This window comes from Lingula anatina, chromosome 7 (genome assembly GCF_051362555.1).
Source record: "Lingula anatina isolate TDL-2025a chromosome 7, LinAna3.0, whole genome shotgun sequence".
In the NCBI taxonomy this organism is placed as follows: domain Eukaryota; kingdom Metazoa; phylum Brachiopoda; class Lingulata; order Lingulida; family Lingulidae; genus Lingula; species Lingula anatina.
In genome coordinates this window covers 9,341,375-9,364,975 of record NC_141773.1, presented here as the reverse complement: position 1 = coordinate 9,364,975, position 23,601 = coordinate 9,341,375, and the positions used below count along the sequence as shown (strand labels likewise).

General features: G+C 34.8%; 1 protein-coding gene and 1 long non-coding RNA gene across 2 annotated transcripts in view; both read left to right on the top strand.

The window, feature by feature from the left end:
* The window catches only part of LOC106177829 (UDP-glucose:glycoprotein glucosyltransferase 1), a 45,229-nt gene that overhangs the window by 6,005 nt on the left and 15,623 nt on the right, over positions 1 to 23,601 (top strand). The window contains exons 3-16 of the mRNA XM_087017155.1: positions 2,704 to 2,779; positions 4,129 to 4,229; positions 8,860 to 9,014; positions 9,464 to 9,550; positions 10,178 to 10,297; positions 12,298 to 12,383; positions 12,878 to 13,013; positions 14,220 to 14,348; positions 15,142 to 15,306; positions 15,972 to 16,072; positions 19,530 to 19,646; positions 19,826 to 19,869; positions 19,951 to 20,049; positions 21,161 to 21,255. Of these exons, the coding sequence (XP_086873281.1) occupies positions 2,704 to 2,779; positions 4,129 to 4,229; positions 8,860 to 9,014; positions 9,464 to 9,550; positions 10,178 to 10,297; positions 12,298 to 12,383; positions 12,878 to 13,013; positions 14,220 to 14,348; positions 15,142 to 15,306; positions 15,972 to 16,072; positions 19,530 to 19,646; positions 19,826 to 19,869; positions 19,951 to 20,049; positions 21,161 to 21,255 (1,511 nt within the window). The remainder of the gene's footprint in view (positions 1 to 2,703; positions 2,780 to 4,128; positions 4,230 to 8,859; positions 9,015 to 9,463; positions 9,551 to 10,177; positions 10,298 to 12,297; positions 12,384 to 12,877; positions 13,014 to 14,219; positions 14,349 to 15,141; positions 15,307 to 15,971; positions 16,073 to 19,529; positions 19,647 to 19,825; positions 19,870 to 19,950; positions 20,050 to 21,160; positions 21,256 to 23,601) is intronic.
* On the top strand, positions 21,864 to 23,477 carry LOC147760714 (uncharacterized). Its single transcript, XR_015335340.1, has 3 exons — positions 21,864 to 21,954; positions 22,393 to 22,448; positions 22,968 to 23,477. It is a non-coding gene; the product is annotated as an uncharacterized LOC147760714 (long non-coding RNA).

Genomic DNA, 23,601 nt, shown 5'->3' with positions numbered 1-23,601 from the left:
CTTCCATGTGTACACGCAAAATACTGGTAGTAAGAAAATGCAAAATGCTTATCTACAATTGTTTATGTTTTTAAAATCCTTATTTATTTTAAAAAATGCAAGAGAAAGCCATGTAATGGTGCTCAGATGTTGCTTTAATTATATCATATTTATTATTAATAATAACTAACCTTAAATTTTAATCACTATGTAAATATTTAAAATTTATTTTAAATTAAACTTTTATCACATAAATTACCAATTGAAAATATCAAATGATAAATACACATGAACACAATGATCCAATATGCATGTTGGATTGAAAAAAAAAGCTATTTATATCATCTCACATTTATTTTTAAAATCCACCAGTCGCTTTAAAAAAAATAAGTTTACACCGTTTTAATCACTGTACTTTATGGCAGCTGAGCAGGAATCAAAACAATATCTGCCTTGGTCAACTACAGGTAGGAAGACAGAGATCTTCGCCACTGTATCTGCACTGTCGACATGTGTTCACCCCTCAACTCGGTGGCTTGTATTAATCGGTTCAGCAGTGGTAGGCCAAAAGTGTAGTGGTGGGGAATACATATCGGTGTAATTTTTTTTTTTTTTTTTTTACTATACGTTTGAGTTATTTGGGAGAATCCGATTAAGAGTCCAAGCATGGATATTCTATTTGGGATCAAAACAATAAAGTAAGTTACAGTAGACTATGCATTTGCTTTAAGTTAATAAAAAGTTGTACAAACAATGCATGAAACCCCAGAATTTCGCAGGTAGGCTAAAAAATGCTCATTAGGGCAAAAGTTATTTTAAAAGTATGAATTCATGACCTACTTTTTTGTGCTGGGGCTTGTCATGCAGTGGCAAAAAGCACTGACAAGTGGGCCAGGACTTAGTATTTTAAAAGCTCTGCTTTTTGATAATACAGACATTGTGACTGATATGTTGACATCACAAGTCGGACATTTTCAATTTGTGCCAGATTTGTCCGGCTGTCCGGCTGTTTTTCTGGAACACTGCTTCTCCTCCTAGACTACAAGGGCCTTGGATTTAGGTCACTTTTAATCTCAACTCGATCCGCATAAAATTTGGGCTTCATCAGTGCTGGGGTCTAGGTGTGGTACTCATTACAGTGCACCCTTGTCCAAAGTTTGCAAAATTAAATGCTCAATATCTCCTAAACTGAAGGAATTATAGGAAAATTTTCTACAGATGGCTGGCCAAAAGTTATATGTGGAGATTTCAAATATGCCCTTCGATTTGACCTTTATTTCAAGGTGAAACGGGCCAAAATTTTCTAAAAATAGGAATTTTTTACAAAAAAAAAAAAAATTTTTTTGTGTCGATATTCAGAAACAACACAAACCTCACCTATAATATTATTGGCAGGTGTTATCATTAGGGTCCTCTTTCTCCTTGGGTCCTCTTTCTCCATGGGTCCTCTTTCTCCTTGAGTTTGGGGTCAATCGGTGCATGTTCACGGAAGCAGCTGCCATTAGATGCCGAAACTGAAAACTCTCTCTAATTCTGGAACTGTTAATGCTAGAGACCTCTTTTTTTTGCATTAGATAGAGCTCAACACTGGAAGTGGCATGCATTTTTTTTTTCCCATACGATTTACAAGTCAAACTTACTAAATAGATTCTTAGGCCAGAAGCGCAGCTTGTGTTGGAAAATCAGCGTGATTGCTTTCTGTTTCACAAAGTTTGAACAGCAGCTTTATTGGAATTTTTTTTTTCTTTTTTAATTTATTATTATTATTCAAACACTGGCATTTTCAAGATGTGATTTTAACTCCTATCCACCTGAAGCTCTGTACATTTTCTGCATTTCTACATAAGTAATAGTATTGGTGTTTGTCTTCAAATATTATGTAGAAGTATTTTATGCCCTGTCATCATTTTTCACATATTGGGATTTTCATTATGTGAATTTGAACTCTCATGGTCCTGAAACTGTTATCTTATCGACCATATTTACCTGTTGTGCATGATTTAAATTCAGTGTTGATTGGCTGTGCTGTTATTCCATAATTATTTATTGTTGCATCAACATTGACAAAATTACATATTTTCTGCGTGTGTATTTTCTGCTTTTTGTCTGTACATTTGACAGCTTTGTTGCCTTGTATTCTGTTGTCATCAAGTTTATTTGCAATAATTTTACATATAAAACCCAGGCACTATCATAGATGTCATGGGTTCATGAGGGTGAGCTACTCTTAAGAATATGAGGAAGTGAGAAGATTTGCGGTGGCTACCCATTGACAAGATCTAGTTTTAGATGTAGATCAAATGAACTGTTAAAGAAACTGAGTGATTGATACTACTAATATTTCTACTGAGTATATTCATTGCTTTGATTTTTGTTTCTCATTATCAAGTAAATATGAATTTCTATAGTAAACAGTAATATCACATGTAAAGAGAATGTAATTGAGCAGGAAGGACCTTAGAATGTGTGCATGTAAATAGAATTTAAAATGACATTAAATGATGTTTTGTGAATAGGTGAATTAGTAAAATTTGCAACATTATGTTATTATTTGTTCCTTTGCGAACACAAAGAAATTGCATTCTATCTGTTTCATGCATACATATATGTTTTAGTTGTTTTGAATCTCTGTAAAAAGTTTTATCTGCTTACTAGCAGATGACTTGAAGCTTTAAGCGAACTTATGGTTAAGTCCTCTTCTGATGTGTTTGTTTGTAATTACAGCTGGTGAAGATGAGGAAGATGACTTGGAAGATGATGAAGGAAAGGATGTTCAGGGCATTGTGTTCTCATCTCTACGGTAAAAGTGACAGTCACATAGTGCTTTATTTTTCTGAAAACTATAGATTTTCTTAAACGTGAAACTCAGGGATATAAAACGGGTATACAAAGCATTTTTAGTTGAAAATTATTCACAAAAACAGCACTTTTACAGCATCAAACACGGCAAATAAACAAGATCTATTTCAAATTTAACCTCTAACAAAAGCCCAGTGCGTAGAAATAAAGAACTAAAAATTGCATTTACATCCCGCGATTGTAACATACCCACGTGTCACGTGACTTAGATACTAGCATATGAATGAATGGACAGGAAGAAGTGTGGAAAAATTGCTCAGCATACTTGCTGCCAGTAAAGGCTGAGTGAGCAGGCCTACCACATGACTGCCCTGATTTAACAAGTCAGTGCAGTGGACGATGCAAAGAAAAAAAATTTTAGCACATAAAAGGGATAAAAAGCAGAAGGAAGTACAACACAAAAGTTGCACAAATAAAAGTAGGATTATAATAGAGAGGGTAATACCATGTCAGCAGAGATACATAAGAAGTTTAATGTTTGGAAACCTTGCACTGTGGCAACGTCAAATGATGCAATTGCCACACTGGTTGGGAAGCCCCGATAGTATTAGTAGTTTTCAAAGACAGCAGAGTGTAAAACTGAATGCAAAGAGGGGACAAAAAAGGAAGTTAAAATTTTGTTTAAATGAATAATAAATACATCTAATGCTGATGATTATATAAGATAATTTTAGACACCACTCTTATGTCATCTGAACAATTATGATAGCACCTTCCTTCGGTTTGTATGCCCCTTTAAAATTCTCAATATATTAATGTGTAAAGGTAAACAGTAATGATTGCCAGTTTGTAGGATGTGCTTTAGGGCCTGAATCCATAGATGCTTTAGTTGGTAGTGTAGGCCACTGTGCTTGGTGAGGGTGGGATGTTCATTTGGCTCATCATTCCTCTTTCATTCTTCATCAAAACCCTGCAGTCCCGTTTGTGGAGGATCATAATGTTTTTTTGTGTGAAAAGTATGGGAGGAGTTCTGTAGATGGGTGAGTCATCTGGCACAGTAGTATGTGTCTTCCTGCACAGAATCATCATATGGCAAAGATGTCAACTCAAAATCAGTTCACCTGAAGACCTGAATTGTGATAATGTCAAATGTCATGATCTCTGTTCTGCATTTCATCCAGTATTAGAATCAATTTTTATTATCTTAGTATAATATAACTGAGTAATTCAAAACTGTTGAGCTTATTATTTTTCATTATAAAAAGAATACTGTGCAAAAGAGGCTACTGTTGAAAAATGTTGTATTTTAGATCATTTCAGTATAATATTTTGTTATTTTTTTGTATTCAGAATGAAGCATCCTGATTTGAAGGAGAAATTGAAAGAATTCAAGAAACATCTTATGATGAGTAGCAATGAGCTATCCCCTCTGAAAGTTTGGCAGTTACAGGGTATGTACAAAAGTTTTTCATATAGATGTCATTATTAGATTGGTGGATGAATTTTCATAATTTAGAGTGAGTTTTGTGGCTAGAGGGTGGGGCAATGCAATCAGACAGTGGGTTTAGAAATATGGAGTTATAAAAAAAGTAATACAACATTATACAGCTTGCAATTAACTCCTGTGTGTAATCATTATATATATATATATAAACACACACATATATATATATATATATATATATATATATATATATATATATATATATATAATGATAGTAATATTATGTGCCAGCATATGCTGGCAAAAATATACACATATATTAGGATATGACAGTAGGCTACAATACCTAGCACTAAACTATAATTATATAAAATATAATTTAGATGAGTAGTTAAACTACATGAAACTTTCCATTTATGATTAATAAGTGATCAGAATAATGATTTTAGTAATAATAGCAACTGGGTGCAGTTCAGTTGAGATATATCTCTTAACTAATATATATAAAATAAAAACAGTTCCAAATGGTTTGTCAAATAACTTTTCTTTTTCCTTAGAAATCCCTCTAAAATTACTTAACTGGTTTTTTAAGCATTGTGATAAACTGGTTTGGTAGCCTTAGATCATTTTCTATGGTTTTTAGGTGTATTGAATAGGTTCATTATCCAGTCAGGGTGACAAACACACATGCCTGTCATGCAAAACAGTAAATCACTGTTTTTTTTTTCTAAGGGTATTTCTTCAGAACGTATATTATGTTCACACATGGTGACTTTGTATCTTAATCCCATCCTGCCAGTCATTCTGATGCTCAAGATCATTTCTCCATATAAGAAAGTTGGCCCATGACACAGTGGTGCTGTTGTCCGACAGGGCTGCCCTTAACCAAACAACACTCTTTTGCAGGAAAAAAAGGGTTGATTGACAAATGTCAACATGTAATTTCCATTTATTTTATCAAAGATTTTCTTTGCAATATTGCTTTGACTTACTACTCTATGCCTACCACAGATTTCTGTGTAGTCTTGGTAACAAATAGCACTAAAACAAGAATTAGTTTCAGCAAATGTGCACTGCTTGAAATTGTACGTCTGTTTGGTTTAGATTTCACGTCATTGGATTCTTTCTTTGAAGCAGGTTAAATGTAAGTTAATATCTTAACAACAACTGTACAAAGATATAGAGTTGTAAATTTGTGACAGTCCTGTCATTTTCTAATAGAGAGTATTATGTATATGAGTATATTGTTGTCAGAATACAGAAGTGTTGTGAACATGGTTTTGTAAGCACAACATAAAAGTATTGATTAATATATTACATAATTGGGCCCTTAACTCGAAAGTATCACGCATTGCGACCAAGGGCAAGCGTCTTGATTCCATAACTTGCCCATGCTCGCCCCATATAATACACTGTAGCCTCTATGTGATATTGCTATTGGCAATACGTGATGCTTTCGGGTTACGGGGTCCTGGTATGAAGTCTAGTGAATTGTAAAAAAAAAAAAGATGATTGTTCTATCTAGGTCTCTGGCTAAAGTCAGTGTCAAAGATGACATGCGTAGGGAGGTAAAGTAAAACCAAATGGTGGGTCCATTATCTGCAAAATGGTGTCATATTATAGATATTCACTCATGTATGTCTGATAAGATATATGGAACGTAGGAGTACATTTCCAGACTCAGATATCATTGTAATTTTTCTAAAAACTACTTTTTTATTATGTACAGACACAGATGTGTCTGTACATATTGCCATCACCTGCGTCTGTCGTCGCCGTCGCCGTCGCCGTCGCCGATCATGTCGCCGTCGCCGTGCACTTTCAGCGTTAACACCATAAGTGGAAGACAGTTTTACTTTTTGGTTTTATATTAACAGAGCTGACTAATATTCATAAAACGCAGGTCAAGTTCGAAAATCAGCATGATCGGGCCATTATTGAAGAATTTATGCTGTTTTTTCACTTTTTAGCATATATGCAACACTGTTAACACATTTCAAGGAAAACCGATAGGCCTGTTGTCATGAAACTCACAGGAATAATCAATCTTACTAAAACACAGATCAAGTTCGAAAATCGGCATGATCGGGCCACTATTTTAGTAGTTATGCTGTTTTTTCACTTTTCAGCATATATGCAACACTGTTAACACATTTCAAGGAAAACCGATAGACCTGTTGTCATGAAACTCACAGGAGTAATCAGTCTTACTAAAATGCAGGTCAAGTTCGAAAATCAGCATAATCGGGCCATTATTTTATAAGTTATGCTGTTTTTTCACATTTCCTCAGATTCAATTCTTAGGCATGTTAACAGTCTCATTATTTAACTAATAAGATTCGTAAAAGTGTTTGTTTGACATTTCCTGCATCTTTACAACATTGTTAGTTGATTATGTAAAAATGATGGTAAACTTGTCATCATGTATTGTAAAATAGAGTTTCAAAAATGGAAAAAAAAACTCATATCATTGCAGTTTGTCAGATTCATTCATTCACTATGTTCAGAAACTCAGAATGGAGGAAATTGGACATTAAACACTGTTCTATTGATATTTTTCCCATCTCATCAATTTTCTAAGTTGATCATATAAAAATGGCAGTAAATTGTTAATTTTGTTATATGTTAAAAAATTGTTAAAAATGGAAAAAAAACATTTCAGGACAGTGCTGTCTTGTCTACATTTTGGCATTTTGAAGGTATGACTTTGAAGTTCCTTGGGTCTGAAGACCTTTGCTAGGCACATTTTCTGAATATCCATGATACTAATATTTTATTATTAAAAATTGATGGTTATTATCCTGTTAAACATTATGTAATATTGCATCAAAATTTGAAGAAAGCCCTATTTTTGGCACTGCTCCCATGATGACCATTTAAGGAAAACCTGTCATTACTGTTCTCAAACTTACAGGATAGAAACATGGGACATGAATAAAGCTTCAGTGGCCAATGCAGTCTGTTTGGTAAATTTTTCTGGCAGTTAAACTGTTTTTTTTTTTTTTTTTTTTTGTGAAAATTTAATTTTTATCTATTGGCATTTTCAAGGTGTGACTTAAGAACCTCCACGAGCTTGAAGACCCATGCTAATCACATTTTCTGAAAATCCATGATACAGATCTTTAATATTAAAAACTGAGGGTCATTCTGCTGTTAAGCATTATGTAATATTGCATTAAAATAGAAGAAAACACAATTTTGGGTGCTGCTGCCATGATGACCATTATGGGAAAACCATGTTACTTATGATTGTCAAACTTTCAAAAAAGAAACTAAAGACTAAAATGCAGCCTGAGTTGGAAAAGCAGTCTAATTGGCTTCTTTTTCTGGAAGTTATACATTTTAGTAAAATATTCACTTTTATCATGTTGGCATATTTATTGTGGGACTCGAAGCTCCCATGGCCATTAAGCCAAATGGTAATCAAATTTTCTACATGCCCATGCTATTTATAGTCAATAATCAAAAATTGGTGATAATTATTCTGTAATTTATTATGTAATGTTACATCAAAATTGACAAAAATCTTTTTGCACTGCTACTACAAACATTATGAAAAGAGACTGTATTACTTATTATTATTTTCAACTTACAAGTATGATTTGTAGGATTGGCATGCAGTTCAAATAAGAAAGCCAGCTCAAATGGGTTATCATTTATTATTGAATTTAAGCAGTTTTATGTGAAATTTTCATTTTTCTCATTCTGGCATTTTCAAAGTGTGAACTTAAACTTCCATGGGCCTGAAGCCTTACGCTTGTTACACATTTCACTTACATTGGTATTACCTGTTGAGCATTATTAAAATTTGATGTTGAATTTGCAGTTAAGCATAATGTACTTTTGCATCAGAATTGACAGTAGCCTATTTTGTGCATTGTTATTGTCTGCTTTTTGTCTGTACATTTGACAGCTTTGCTGCCTTGTAAATGGTGTATATTATTGTAATTGTACTAAAATCTACTCTTTCATAAATGGTATATATCATTGTAAATTTTTTAAAAACTATATACTCTTTCATTAATGATATATATCATTGTAAATTATTTAAAAAATACTCTTTCATGGATGGTAATCCAGTTTAAGTCTTTAAGGATTAAGATCGGGTGGCAGGAACATGACTTTCTTCTTAACCAACCAAGATTTACAATAAAAAGCTAATTTCAACAGCTATATTCATTTTACATCATTATTTCATTATGTAATTGTTACGTATAACACTAAGTAGGTTTTCTCAAAGAAAGATTTAGACAAGTGTCAAAACTAATTAGAACCTACAACCAATGAAAGATTGCATTTATATGCAAGATCTAAGATTTGTCTCACACAATGAGCCTGGGACTTAATAATACCAGCTCTGTTTTTTACGGGTGTATCAGCCATGGAAGGGGAATCATTGAAGTGGTCATTTTATAAATTGGGATATGTTTGGTAATTAAACATGTATCAAGAATATGAGACACATTTCTGTTAAAGGCAAAGGGGCTAAAAAAGTATGCTGTGTAAATGTAAGTGTAGCGCACTCAAGTTTTTAAGGTATATCTCCTTATGTTACCATTATGTAATTAAATAATAATATGAAATATGCCATATGATTAGTGCTGCATTCTTGCCAGTCCATTCTTAATTAATTGCAGTATTTGAGCAGTATTTGAACATTCTCCCTGGGGAATCAGCTCTATTCTTCAATGGCCTACAATATGACCTTGATATCAGTGATGTGTTCACTTTGCTGGATACATTACGAGCTGATGCCAAGATTATGGAAGGCTTATACAGTATGGGTATTAAGGTAAGTAGTTTGTGCTTCGATTCTATACCAAAAAGAAAAATGGAACATGGTAGTCAAGCCTGTCTTAAAAAGTTGCCAAAGTAGGCAGATAATGGTTAAGTTGATTTGAATTAAGAATGATATGTGCTAAATATTTGAATCTGAGATTAACTTTTGGCAAAAAGCTGTGGTTTTATTAAATTTCAGTTTCTTGTAAATGTAAAATAACTCTGTGGCCAAAGTTACTTGGCACTACCTATCTCTCTACACAAGTGTTGACCAGAATTTGCCTTACTGACAGCTGGGAGACCAGCTTCAGTTGACATCATGCATGTGTTGATCATAATCAGGTAGCCTGCTGAGAGGAGGTGCAGCAAAATGGGTCAAACCAGTTTTTCTTTAGGTGTTCAAATAGTGTTTTGCTTGCTATCCTATATCCTGTAATACTTATATGCTGTTTGATGTATTAGGGTGAAAGCCTAAGTAGCCTCCTTAAGCTTGACTTGAAAGAAACAGTTACCAGTTATGCTGTAGATATCCGGAATGGGCCCATACAGGTAAGCCAGAGAAAGTATTTACCCAGAAAGTTGAAGGGGCAAAAAATCAAACACAAATAATTTATGGATAAATAAACATAAGTAGTTGGTAGACAGATGAAAGAAATGATATATGGACAGTCAGGGAAGGGACGAAGAGATGACAGGCCTTATTAATGGATTAGGAGTTTACTAACACTACCTGCAGATCTTTCAGCACTAACACCTATATTAACCACATAAACTGCAAATTAACCTCCACTACCAGAGCGGATGAATATTAGTGCTTGGAATCGCGTTGGTGTGCTGGTTGATTCACTGGTTATTTGGTTAATATGGTGTTAGTGCTAAAAGAACTTTGGGTAGTGTTAGTAAACACGTAATCCATTTTTAAGGCCTGGATGGAGAAGCTAATAATATCTGGGCAGACAGGAACAAATTGTATGAATAATTCCAGATGGGTTACTCTCTAACTGGAATGATTGGATTTGTTATAAGGTTGACATAAGGTTGTGCATATAGAGATAGAGCTTTATGTTGGGTGACTCCTGTTTTGACCTAAAATATAATTTTGTAAAAGAACAAAGTCATTAAAATGAATAGATTATTTATTCACCTAGATAGACTCAGATAATACCTGTATTTCAGTATATCAATGATCTTGAGAAGGACAGAAGATACCAGCAGTGGCCCAGCAGTGTTCAGGACATGTTCAGACCCACCTTCCCTGGGATGCTAAGACATGTCGCCAAAAACTTTTTTACAATGGTCAGTGTTTTCTTAAATACCATTTCTTTAGTAATGTTTTCTTCAAATTTTGATATAATCTCTTCAGTACAATTTTTATGGTTTTAACAACTAGAAAAGCATTTAATATGAAACATTATTTCATATGTTGTACAGAAAATAAATAGGAATGGTGACCTAAATAATCTTCATTTCAGTTTATCTTTATGCCTATGTGAAATTAAAACAACTTTTACTTGTTTAATATATACAAACTATTTGTATTCAGATTATGTGTCTTTGTCATCTCCGTATCTGTTATCTTTGCTTATGCTGTCTGACATTTGTTCAAACCACATTTGCCAGACCATATTTCCAGCCCCCATTCTTCCCAGGAAAGAATATAGCTGCTTTTCATTTATCTATTTGAGGCATTTATACATTTCTTGAATATTTTACTGATAATAAGAAAGGAGACAAAAAGTATAATAAAAACAAAGGTATTGGCTAATTATTACATGATTCAGGAAGCTCACTTACCAGCATAAACAGCCATGAGAGTTTATCTGAAAGGGATAACAACTGTTTGTATGAGATCATTTCACAATGAATACATTGTAAACAACTCGGAGAATATATAATAAATTCCATTTTACCACCAAAAAACTGATTATCACAATTTTTCTGGAATCTGTTCTTGCCATATGACCACTTGGACTATCTTCGAATGTCCCAGTAGATTCATTAACCTTTGGTAAGAATGAAACAGTATCTTCTTTTTTGGCCAAAACATACAGTTGCTATTGCTTAAAATTATAAAATTGAAAAGATGCAAGTTTTGTAAATTTGCCATTGCATATCATTTTTAAGTAAACAAATAGCACCATTTTATTAGTTTTACATCATTTGATCTAAGTGAGTTTTTGAATAACAGGTCAAGTAAATAATAATAATGAAACTGAAAAAAAAGAATAATTTTCCAAGGGGTAGTGAGGAAACAATTTAAACCGACAGTAAGTTCATCAAAAGGACACCTGTATGAGTGAGATTATCTGTTTACCCCACCCTGTGATGCACCTTAATTATTGGGGGAGGGAGGGGTACCAGGGGGAGAGAGGGGTACCAGGGGGAGGGAGGGGTACCAGGGGGAGGGAGGGGTAAAACAATAACAAGAGTCAGTTCATGAAAGGGATACCTTGATAAGTGAGATTATCTGTTTACCCACCTCTGCCTGGAGATACATTTTGATTAAAGGCAGGTGCTTTAATTTTTCTCAGTTTCACATTGTTCATTTGTATAGTAGTATTCATTACAGGGGTGCATTGTCCTGATACTCTTTAGATTGGTGTTCATTTTCTGTTTATCATTATGTAATAATACATAGAATTAACAAAAAGCTTATTTTGTGCAGTGCTGCCATAAACAATATTAAATGAAAATTGTGTTACTTATTATTCTTCAACTTACATGAATGATTCTAGGGACTGAAAGATGTATCAAATTGTGGCACAAATATTGGTGATGATTATGCTTAAAATGCACTTAAAACTATAATAAACACTTGCATCAATTATTTCCGCACTGCTTGGTGTTTGTACATTTGGCACCTTTGCTGCCTTGTTTTATGTAAATTATTGGACTACTTATTTTATTGGACCTATTAGGCTTTGGAATATTTTTGACTTGAAAATGTCCCAAATTTTGTTTTAGATAACTGGCAGTATCTTTTTTCCATCTTTCTTACCTTTTTTGTGACTTATTTAGATATTGTTGTTGAATCATAATGTATTAATTGCAATGTGAAATGAAGTGTGCATGGTATATAGAATGAGAACTTGTGTAAAATAGTCATGGTTTGAGGGGCAGATAATCCACTGTTCATAAACTTTTTCCATGTTTAGTGCAATGTGCCAGTTTATTTAAATGGAACAATAGTAACGAATATGTTTATAAAGTGAATGCATATTTGATAGCTTTTACCTACTAGTATTGCATGTATTAATGACAAAAACATTTATTAACTTCTGATATGTCTTCACAAGGTATTTATGGTGGATCCTTCCCAGCCAGATGCCAGAGATTTGCTGAAGATGGCAGAATCATTCTATGTGCACAATGCCCCAATCAGGTAAAACATTTAATGTCACATTGTACTCTTTTAGTCATCTGACCTCTACTTTGATCCCTACTGTGCTATTACTTTCACACATCAGTGCTTTCGATAGATGTGCTGTTAGCCAATCAAATCAAACTTTGTGGCTGAGATGTCTTATAGTTTAGTGGTCATTTAGCAAGCCCTTTAAAGCACACGGAAATTGTGAGCAACTTTTAGCTCAACACCTAGGCCTTGGTGGGTATGTTTGGGACAAAGAAAGCAAGGGAGTGTAGTTACTTTTTACACTTAACATTTTGTACGGTGTGTTTGAAGTACCAAGTTGAACCTTCTCAACATTAATATTTTTTGGCTTAGGAGTTCAACCCTTTTGTAATTATTAGAAAATGGCTTACTAATACTGAAGGTTGGTGGTTTGTTTTAAATAGCTTCTGTCACACACACACACACATGCACAAGCACAGGCACACAATCCAGTGACATCTGTTAACATGCTGATCTGTTTCCAGACTAGGCTTACTGTTTGTAGTGAACAATGAGAAGGAAGTGGATGGAGAACAGGATGCAGGTGTCGCCCTCTACAGGGCTTTCAACTTTGTGAAAACAGCCAACACTGTGTCTGCTGCTCTTTCTTTTCTTACTGATGTAAGTGACTGATACTTATAAAACTGCTAGTTCTAGGAACTAAGCTTTTTCATACCTTGATTGAATTCTTTTCAAGTGCTCTGGTAGCTGTACAAGTGATGAAGATAAGGGGCAATCTAAGGGATAGTCACTGCAACATATAGCATGTTACTGGGGTAAAACTTACGTTTACATTTGTGTCACTAGATACTTGATCAATCAGATCTTGATACTGACAGAGATGTGTTGATTTTTATGCATATTGTGGTAGCATACTGAAAATGTAGCTCAATTTTATGTAGTTGCATTTGGCATTTCAATTCAGTGGACATTACAGAGCTCTTTGAAATAAATTGATGAAATTGACAAAGCCTACCGGTGTTACCATCTGATTGATTTGATTTAATTTGCTTTCTGGTGTCGTTTTGAGAAAGTATATTGGAAATGTTCTGTTGATTGTATGTATTTAAAGGTAAATCCATCAGACTTTCCTTTGAATAACATTTATTTTGCTTTTATTATAAGGGGATTCCCTAAGTATTTATAGTGTTATATGTGGCCTCAAATGAATTTCCGCCCCTCCCCTATTTTTGATAAGGAACACACTCTTCTTGGCTAATGTCAATGTTACTACAAAATGCATTTGAAAATGTAGGAAGGTTTATTTCAGATAATTCATATCAGAAAACCCGTGTTCACATGCGAAATTAACCAACATAAGGTGATAGATTTGCACTGCTGGTATATGACCGACAGATTTAATATCTCGAAAGGGAGGTGCCTCATAAAAATTAGAAGTTTTGTTATAAAATCTCGAATCAGCTAAATCAAAATATATCTTAGTTATTGTTGTAATCTTATGTTATAATAAATACAATCTCATCATAAAAAAACCTGATGTTCTCGGACTATTTATTAGCTAAATTGGTATTTTTAGAATTTGGAGGCTAAAAACACCAGAGTTGTCTGGTTCTCATATTGAGGCACTACATATTGTTCATGTGCTTAGCAACATAGAAATGTGGAACCTGGCATGGTTCTTGATATTGACAACAGAAATCTCTATTTTATAACTCTATACGTGATAGTATCAATGTAATTATACATTGTCATCAGTATGAGTTTTTCTTTCCTTTACAAATCATTTGTTGGACTATATGAGCATGAACTGATAGCCCTCGGTGTTCAAAAGGGTAGTGAAGATGTTCCTATATTATCTGTTGTCAGGTGTTTGATAAGGTCCAGGCTGGAGATTTGACAGCAGACCAAGTGGTTGCAGAATTCAGGTCACAGTATCAAGATGAGGATGTCAACATGGTGTTTTCTTCAGACTCAGATTATGATGATGGTAGAATAGTAAGTAGAGTGCTGTATATGCTCACACCTTATACCTAGATAGTCAGTATGACATCAACATATTGTGACAGTCAAAATTATGACATAGACACAAACAAATATTAGGTAGCACATATCGCTGTGCACAGAGAAACTGTAGGAAATTGACTGCTCACTACTTTTGCATTCTTAGCCCATTACCTGAAAGTGATAATGGGAGAAAGGAATGCAAGCAAGTGCATTAGAAACTGTTGTTTTCTATGAATTGTTTATGCAAGAAGTGAGAAGCACTGAAAGGCTTACTGCAAAAGCTACTATCATGTTGTCTATCGCTTTCATTAATGAGAACTATCTATTGACAGTATCTGTGTTGAGAGACAGAGAAGAGGAGGACACAGGCAGTGAGTTACTTTTATCAGTTGCATTCAGCTTGTTTACATTTTTGACAAGTCACATGAGATTTTTTAACTTTTAAAGGCAGTAAGAGGTGTTTTAAGAGCTTCTGTCGTTGATGATAATCATTTTAACTCAGGATTTTAATTCTTATTATCTTTTTAGTACACTTTTTTATTTATGAACAAAAATGACTAAACGTATGATGCAAATAGAAGAAATGAGCTTCAACATATTTAATTGTTAGAGAATCAGAAATAACTCTAAGCCTGAGACACCATGAATTAATGTTTTATTGTCCTAATACATATAATACATGATAAAGATAAAATAAGCCCAAATCTTGTTTTAAAACCAAGTAGTCAACCAATCAGTCCACTAAGGTTTATTATTCAATGTGTCATTTCTTTCATGATAACAGAGTTCTGCAGAGTACTTCTCCCTCATTGGCCTCACCTCACTGCCTCAAGTTCTCCTAAATGGGGTTCCTCTCAAGAAAGAGACACTTAACCAAGACAGTTTTGAGGAAGGTGTGGTTATGGAGATAATGAAACAGACTCCAGACTTCCAAAAGGCTGTCTATAAGGTAAGAATAAAGATAAAATTGTTTTAAAACAGCACACATTCAGACTTAAGACACCTTATTTCCTACACCATTGTGTTGTGTTTAAAGAATTCATGTAATTCCTGGAACATGTGCAACTTGTATCTTTAGTTTTTTTTTCAACTGAATTAACTGGATTGAAAAAGTCAATAATAAAAGTTTAAAATGAAAGTTAATGAATTTTATCATTTTACTGAAAGTAAAAACATGTAACTTGAAATCAGATGATTTTTAAATGTTAAATTTTTTTAATGAATTCATGGCTGATGGATATCAATTTTAAACATGTAATTACCCACCACTAAAAATGGCAAGCATATAGTTGGGGGGGGGGGGGCATATAGTGAAATTTTCTGTGTCCCCCAAAGTTGGGGGGGGGGGGTGCTTGGTTTCTGTGTGTATAGTTATAGTACTACCAGCTTGTGTGTAGGAGGTGTCTTGGTTTTAGCCCTAACTAGACTGAAAATGCTCAGTATTAACATAGTTTACATCAAAAATATTAAACTGTGTGTGCAGTCTGTCGTTTGGGATGTCATACTCTGTGAGGATGACTCCAATGTTCAGTAGGTAGAAACCTTTACTAGTGTCTTAAGAAAAGATTTGCCTTTTTTGTCATCATTACACAGGAAGCTATCATAATTTGACAGGGTGAACTGACTGACAGAGATAATGTGTTGGACTGGATAATGGAAAAAGAGGATGTTTTGCCAAGACTGAATGACCAGATACTGGACACCAAGGACAAGAGGTACCTGCAGTTTGGACATGATGCAGATCAGTAGCAGATCAGTGGGGAACAAGAATTACAAAATATCCTTTTACAGTTGCTTGAAATGTGGCTGAATATTTTATCACATTAAATTGTTGATTCTAACTCATAAGAATAAATTGTACCACCAGCGTTAGCGCTGGCGGTACACATGGTTTAAGTCCCGTCCGGATCGTTCCGCCGGCTCCTGCGGCTCCGCTGGCTCCGCCGGATGGCTACCGTTACCGCTTCTCCTCCTAGACGGTAAGGGCCCCCGTACCCATCTCTTGGATTTAGGTCACCTATAATCTCAACTCGTTCCACGTAAAATTTGGGCTTTGTCGGTATTGGGGTCTAGGTGTGGCACTCATTGCAATGCACCCTTGTCTACAAATGGCAAAATTAAATGCTAATTATCTACCCTACGGAAGGAATTATGGGAAAAATTTCTACAGACAGCTTTCCAAAAGTCATATGTGAAGATTTCAAAATGCCCTTGGATTTGACCCTTTACCTTTATTTCAAGGTCAAAAGGGCCAAAATTTTCAAAAAAATGAATTTTTTTACGAAAAAAAAATCACTTGCCCTGTTATTCAGACACCACACAGACTTAACCAATAATATTATTGGAAAGTGTTACCCTTCAGGTCATCATTCATTTCTGTGAATTTGGGGTCAATCGGTGCATTTTCACGGGAGTAGCGGCCGTAAGATACCGAAACTGAAAACTGTCTCTAATAGGGAACATCCGAGATAGCCTATTTTGAACATCTGCGCAGCAGATGACGTCAAACGAGACCTGGATTGGAGCGAGATTTCACGAGAGGTGGGGTTAAAATCTGCCATTGAAACTTCTCTCGCGGTTGGGCACAAGTCTATGTTATAGGATTGCATTGAGTAAAATTTGGCGTTGTCATGTAATTTGAGATAAAGCAACGCAATGGCGAATTGCTAATGTTGTGTCGTAGGGTGCATTGCAGTTAAAGCTAAGCGAGAAAACCAGGAAAATGACCATGGATGACGGACACTACTGGCGAGAGAAGTGATGTAAAGAAAGAGAAGTTGGGCTTGATCAGATTAAAAGGACTAAGTGCCGACATATTTAAAGTACAGATCAGGTCGCAGTATTTTGTAGGAAGAAAGGGACCAATTGCAGACAACTAGCCCCCGACACGTCACTGGCTTCAAGGCATCACCGTATAGACCGTATCATCAACGGTAGAGGGGCATATTAATAAGTTTTGTGTGTGTAGTTTACAGGACACCATGGTTTATTAATGTAATACAGCCCTAGTACTTGTGATTAATAGTCTTTTACGGTAACCAGGCCCGTAGCCAGCAATTTTAGAGGGGGCTCGTTTTCTGAAAAGTGGACCTTTTACCATAAAATCCTCAAGTACATAGATCAAATTGTACCCAGAGTGGACCTTTTCCCAGCAAAAAGGGTGGTTCTTTCGAATCCCCCGAACCCCCCCAAAATGATTTTATTTTACTTCTTTATAAATAAAGTTTAATAGTAAAACATTTATAAAGAAAAATTAGTTGCAGTTATAAAGTTTTTGTTGTTCAAACGGATCTCATGAAATGACCAGCCAATGAAGAACAATCAAAAATGAACAATATCTTTAATATGTCTATTTTGCATCCACTGGCACGTTTAGACAAGCATCTCTTTAAAATCCCAAAGACAGTAATATACAGTGACAATTTAAAAATGAAAAAGAGTGGATAACTATATTAAGTTCTTGACATCTACATCTGGGAAATAGTGAAAAAAAGAAGTTTGTAGCCAACACCGATTGAAGAATATTTGCAAAAAAAAAAAAACAGAAGTAGGAAATTTCATATTGCAATAAGCTATAGTTAACAATTTAAATTTAGTAATTGTGTTAACCTAAAAATGAAGCAATTAAGCCCTTGACAGCACTGGATTATTTTATTTACAAATGTCCAATGCTTGTAGAATGTACATGGACCTACTTTCAACATTGATCTCATTGAAAGCAAAACAGTCATGTCACTCCCATAAAGTGACAAAAAGGTTGCAAGTGAATCTCATGTCAGTTGTACGTACATATTATATCAATACTTTTTCTTTATAAAGTGAAAAAAGAACAAGCCTGTAGCTCAAAAATTTTGCAAGTTCAGCTATTTTTCAAGTAAAGAAATCGCTGCTCTACTTCCTTGTGGTCTCCATATTTTAACCCCACCTCAAGGCAGATCTCGTAAAATCACGGGGAAATGTGGTCTTCTCGTTGAGAACCCGGACAGCCTCTATTGGGGAACCGTTAATGCTAGAGACCCATTCTTTTTTGCATTTTGTAGAGCATGTAAAGCCCAACACTGGGGTGGTGTCCGTTTTTTTGTATTCCATATGGTTTTCAAGTTACGCTGTATCAAAAAGTACATATTGGTGGTGAAAGCAAAATGTGCAGTACGGTAATGGATAATAAATTTTGAACACCGGAAAAATAAAACATAAGGCTTGGCAAAGCAGACAACTTGTGGTCAAAAATGACATTATTTCATCAAATTTGAACATCTGGAACTTCAGAGCACCTCCCATTTCAGGAATTTTGACCAAAGTGACCATTTCTTTATTTTAATTAATTTTTTCTGTAGGAAATTTATGGCACATTATGGTAACTCCAAAATTATAACATTTAGTCCCTTATATCTCCAAAACTGGCAGAGATAGGTCCATAGTTACTATTGAACTTGAATAGGAAGTCATATACTGGCAATCTTACTGTGACCTTGAAATTGACCTTTGACCTATTTATTATCATGAACTGAACTTTGCAAATTTTGCTTCCCTTTTATCTCCATCTCCAAAACTGGCAGAGATAGGTCCATAGTTACTATTGAACTTGAATAGTAAGTCATATAATGGCAATCTTACTGTGACATTGAAATTGACCTTTGACCTACTTTTCATCATGAACTGAACTTTGCAAATTTTGCTTCCCTTTTATCTCCAAAACTGGCAGAGATAGGTCCATAGTTACTATTGAACTTGAATGGGAAGTCATATACTGGCAATCTTACTGTGACCTTGAAATTGACCTTTGACCTACTTTTCACCACGAATATAACTTTGCAAATTTTGCTTCCCTTTTATCTCCAAAATTGGCAGAGATAGGTCCATAGTTACTATTGAACTTGAATAGGAAGTCATATACTGGCAATCTTACTGTGACCTTGAAATTGACCTTTGACCTATTTATTATCATGAACGTAACTCTGCTGATTTCTTTCTCTTTTAACTCCAAACCTGGCAGAGATAGGTCCATAGTTACTATTGAAGTTGAATAGGAAGTCATATACTGGCAATTTACTGTGACCTTGAAATTGACCTTTGACCTACCTTGCGATGAATTAAACTTTGATTGTACCATTTTTAGTAATATATATTTTTTGCATATTTTGAAAATTCTTGTTGATTGCATTTTTACAGCTTGTCAAGCACAAGACTGGTGGCTGTGTCCCTTATTTTGTGTGGGGTCTATACGAATGCGCTTACTCCAGCTGGTGGTACAATATTCGGAGGCGGTATCGCCTCTCTGATCCTCTAGTTCAACCAGTAGATATGTGAAAAGAAATATAAAGTATTGGATATTGTCTTTCTTTGAGTAAGTATTTGTATAAACCGCAGAACATGAAAGTTTTTATGAATAGGCCTTAAAAAGGAATTTATGTATATCTTTGAAACAAAAAAAGAAAGGTTAAGTGGGCTGTCCATATTTATAACAGTGAAAGAGAGTTCCTGTATTCTTTATGTTATCAGATGTCTGTAAGTAATAGTTGAAGTGATAATAATTTGAAATATTGTATTATACAAAGATTCTTTGAAATATGTTTATATGACAAAATTTCAGGTTTGATAGACGTGAACAAAGCTGGCACATACACTGATATGACCAACAAAGAACTGACTGCATCACTAGCTGCTAGCATGGTATATATGAAACGCCAAGGTAGGGAAACTGTGTTTGTACTGCTACTGTTGACTTTTCATTTAGTCCAGATCCTAATTGTTCCATGTTGCTCTTCCCATCTTCTTCCCATAGCAGTATATATGCTATGAGACTTGCACTTTTATTATGTACATACATGGTGTTTACATTTGCCATCATTTTGTTGCTGTTGTCATCACGATGCACTTTTAGAGATGACATGTTAAGTAGAAAACCATTTGACCCATTGTCTTCAAATTTACAGGACTGATGAATATTAGGAAAGTATAGATCAAAAAAAAAAAACAGTTTGATTGGACCAGTTTTAAATAAAGTTTATTTTTTCATTTTTTATAATACTATATGTAATTCAGATGACACATTAAGGATTTGGTAACCTTTAGTATCATCCAGACACCAAAAGGAGTTTTTACATGCATCTAATTACCTCCGCCAAGGAGGTTATGTTTTCACCTCTGTTTGTTTGTTTGTTTGTCATAAATATAACTCAAAAAGTTCGATGGAATTTTCAGGGTAGGTCAGAAATGGGTTAACTTAGAAGTGATTAGTTTTTGGTGGTGATCCGGATCAATAATCAATCAATAACCAAAAAACTAAGTTATGGACCGATTTTGATGAAATTTTCAGGAACTGTCGGAAGTGGGCCAAGGAACAGATGATTAGTTTTTGGTGGTGATCCGGATCAATAATCAATCAGTAATAAAAAATATTGAAAAATTAGGCGTGAAACAGCTTTGGATGGAGACTTTGCTGCCTTGGCAGAGGTCTGCACTCTCTGAGTGCTTTTCTAATTATTCAATGATTTGTACCCTTTGTGTGTAAATCTATTTTAGTAGATGTGCATAATCATGGTAGATAACATAATTTAACATTTTGTTGGATCAGTGTTGAATCAACATGGGAGCATTAAAGTGGGTTACCTGGCTAAAGAAATAAAACTGTGGAAGTGATTTGCTTTTTAGTTTTACTTTGTTGTATTTTTTATATGCTGTATGGTATGTCATGATAAACTAGAATCAATGTTAATTCTCCAAAGGATTGGATAACAAAGTTCTGAAAGCTTGACAAGAAAATTGGCAAATATGTGAACTCTGTGTTCTTTAATTTTCAGAGGAGGCAGACAAGCACCCTATCACCATGTGGGTGGTGGCAGATCTTTCCTCACCTGCTGGAAGAGCTCACCTCTACAGTGCTGTTAAACATTTGGTAAATATCATGGAGTGTTCTTGTTCTGTCAGTACCTGTGGCTGTTCTTGCCACTAAGTGAGCCTGGAATATTCAGTGTTGTGGCAGTTTAGGAATGTGTGTGTGTGCATACAAGATTAAACAGCAAATTAGATAAATTTCTATGCATCAGTGAAGAATGTCTAGGAAGGCTCATTTTTATAGACCTAGTACAGCATATATATTTATGATTTCAAACTGATCTTTATGAAGATGATTTTTGTTATAGTTATATGAATACTGCTGATGTGCAATATTAGTGTGTTTTTACAACAGGGGGAACTTTCCCTTTTATTCTAATATTTTCAAAAGGGCATTCCACCAGCACATCCAAATATCAACACAGTCAGATGCATCAGTTGTTGTGAATTATTTAAAGGGACAAAAAATAGGATCTGAAACACTTTCTTAGTGCATGGATTGCTTCTTTTTGAACTTATCTGAGAACAATTGCTATATTTAAAACATAAAATGGCACATAAATGGCCTTAATCAATATCGCAAAAAAGAATCATATTCACCGTCCCCTTTCAAACCCCGGGCGTCAGCCATCTTGACACAATTTGAAATAACGCGGCTTCTCTACTCAGTTATGAGATGTAAACAATGCAGACAGCATGTCGTTTCAAAGGTGAGCGTGGATGTGAAGGAGAAGAGGAATTGCTCACCGAATCTTTGCAGGTAAGCGAGTTATATTTACCAAAAGTACTTTAAAATGGGAAGGTGGCAGTGGAAATCAAAATGTCTGGCAGAGGAAGTTTAAAAGTGTAGATAACTGCTAATAATTAACGTTTCCTCGGGTAACGCACTCACAGCCAAATCACTCGCACTGGGTACGTACTACTAGTTATATGAAGCGAGATAGTGCACTTTACCCCTGAGGTGTATAGTTCTGTAAAGCAGGAGGAATACCCTTTTCTGCTCAATGTGGTAATCTACCAGTACTTACAGACTAACCTCACACCATATTCTCACAGGGGAATCCCATGAGATATACAATGTAACTCGAGTACTAGTGGGGATAGAGGGTGTTCTTTGTACGACACGTAACTACATTAACTTATTTGTAAATTTAATAATATTGTCAATGAATATGATTATAAGGAATGGATTTTTTAGCCTTTCAGAGGAGGAATTGCATGATACACCCCTTCAAGCACGAGTGAAGAGATCAGGTATGTTAATAATTTTAGTAGTATAACAGGGGCTGATCCAGGACTATTTGAAATGGGGGGGGGGGGGGGGGGTCCCCGGATGCAAAGCCGACACCCCCCCCCCCCCCCCCCCCCCCCCCCCCCCCGGTTGCTGTGGGGTTCTGGGCCTGCTTAAAATTTTTTGGTATTTTAGAGAGCGAACAGTGCCATTTGGTACGGTTTAGCACTATACTGTAGTAAATTAGCTAGTCAAAATTCTAATTCCAAGTGGGGAATATTAGTGTGATTTTTTTTACATCAGTTCTTTGAAACCATGTGTGATTATGTTATTTCTTCTTGTGGCTTTTATGATTTGATGCAGCTACAGATATTTAAATTTAATTTTTTTGCCATAATCAGACTTGCTTCTTTATTAAAAGCTGGTTATCATGTAGTGATCATGCCCTCTAATTTGTGGATTTTTGTTAAAGAATAGTGCTGTTATGATAATATCAATACATTTTTCCTTTATAACCATTTTATGTAATTTTACTATTACAGTGCCTCAAGTTATATCTGGAAAACTCATACCAGGAAGCACTCCAATCTTACAATACTGCATCACTTCAATGTCGGTGTGACAAGTTGTGTAAAAGACTGCTACAAAAAATTTGCAGCAATGACCACATGATCCACCACCTTTTACCAAAACCGAGTGAACAGTTTTATATTATAATGCCCATGTACATGTATTTAAAGTGACAAGACTGAGATCAGCGACAGCCTCAAAGCCTTTATTTTCTGGGCATTGTCAACTTTTCAATACTTTTATAATTTTGTCAAATACATCCGAAGATTCAATTCTAATGCAATTCTTGAAAACTTTTTTAGAATATATTTTAATGTCGAACATGTTTTTCTAAGAACTAGCCCTTTAGTAAATTAACAACATGTACTATCCAACTGTTATTATTAATTAACATATTGTTATGTACAAAGCATAAGCTGCAGTATCAATGTAGCATTAACTGGGTAGAGATTATGAATGAAATAAAAGTTTAAATATTGAAACATCTTTTATTTATATTTGGCAAAAATACAAGAATAAACAAATTTGCTACATAAGTTTGGAATTTGGCCAAATCATCTTTATAATTACCTGTCACACGTAATGAATAAGACATACACAGATTTT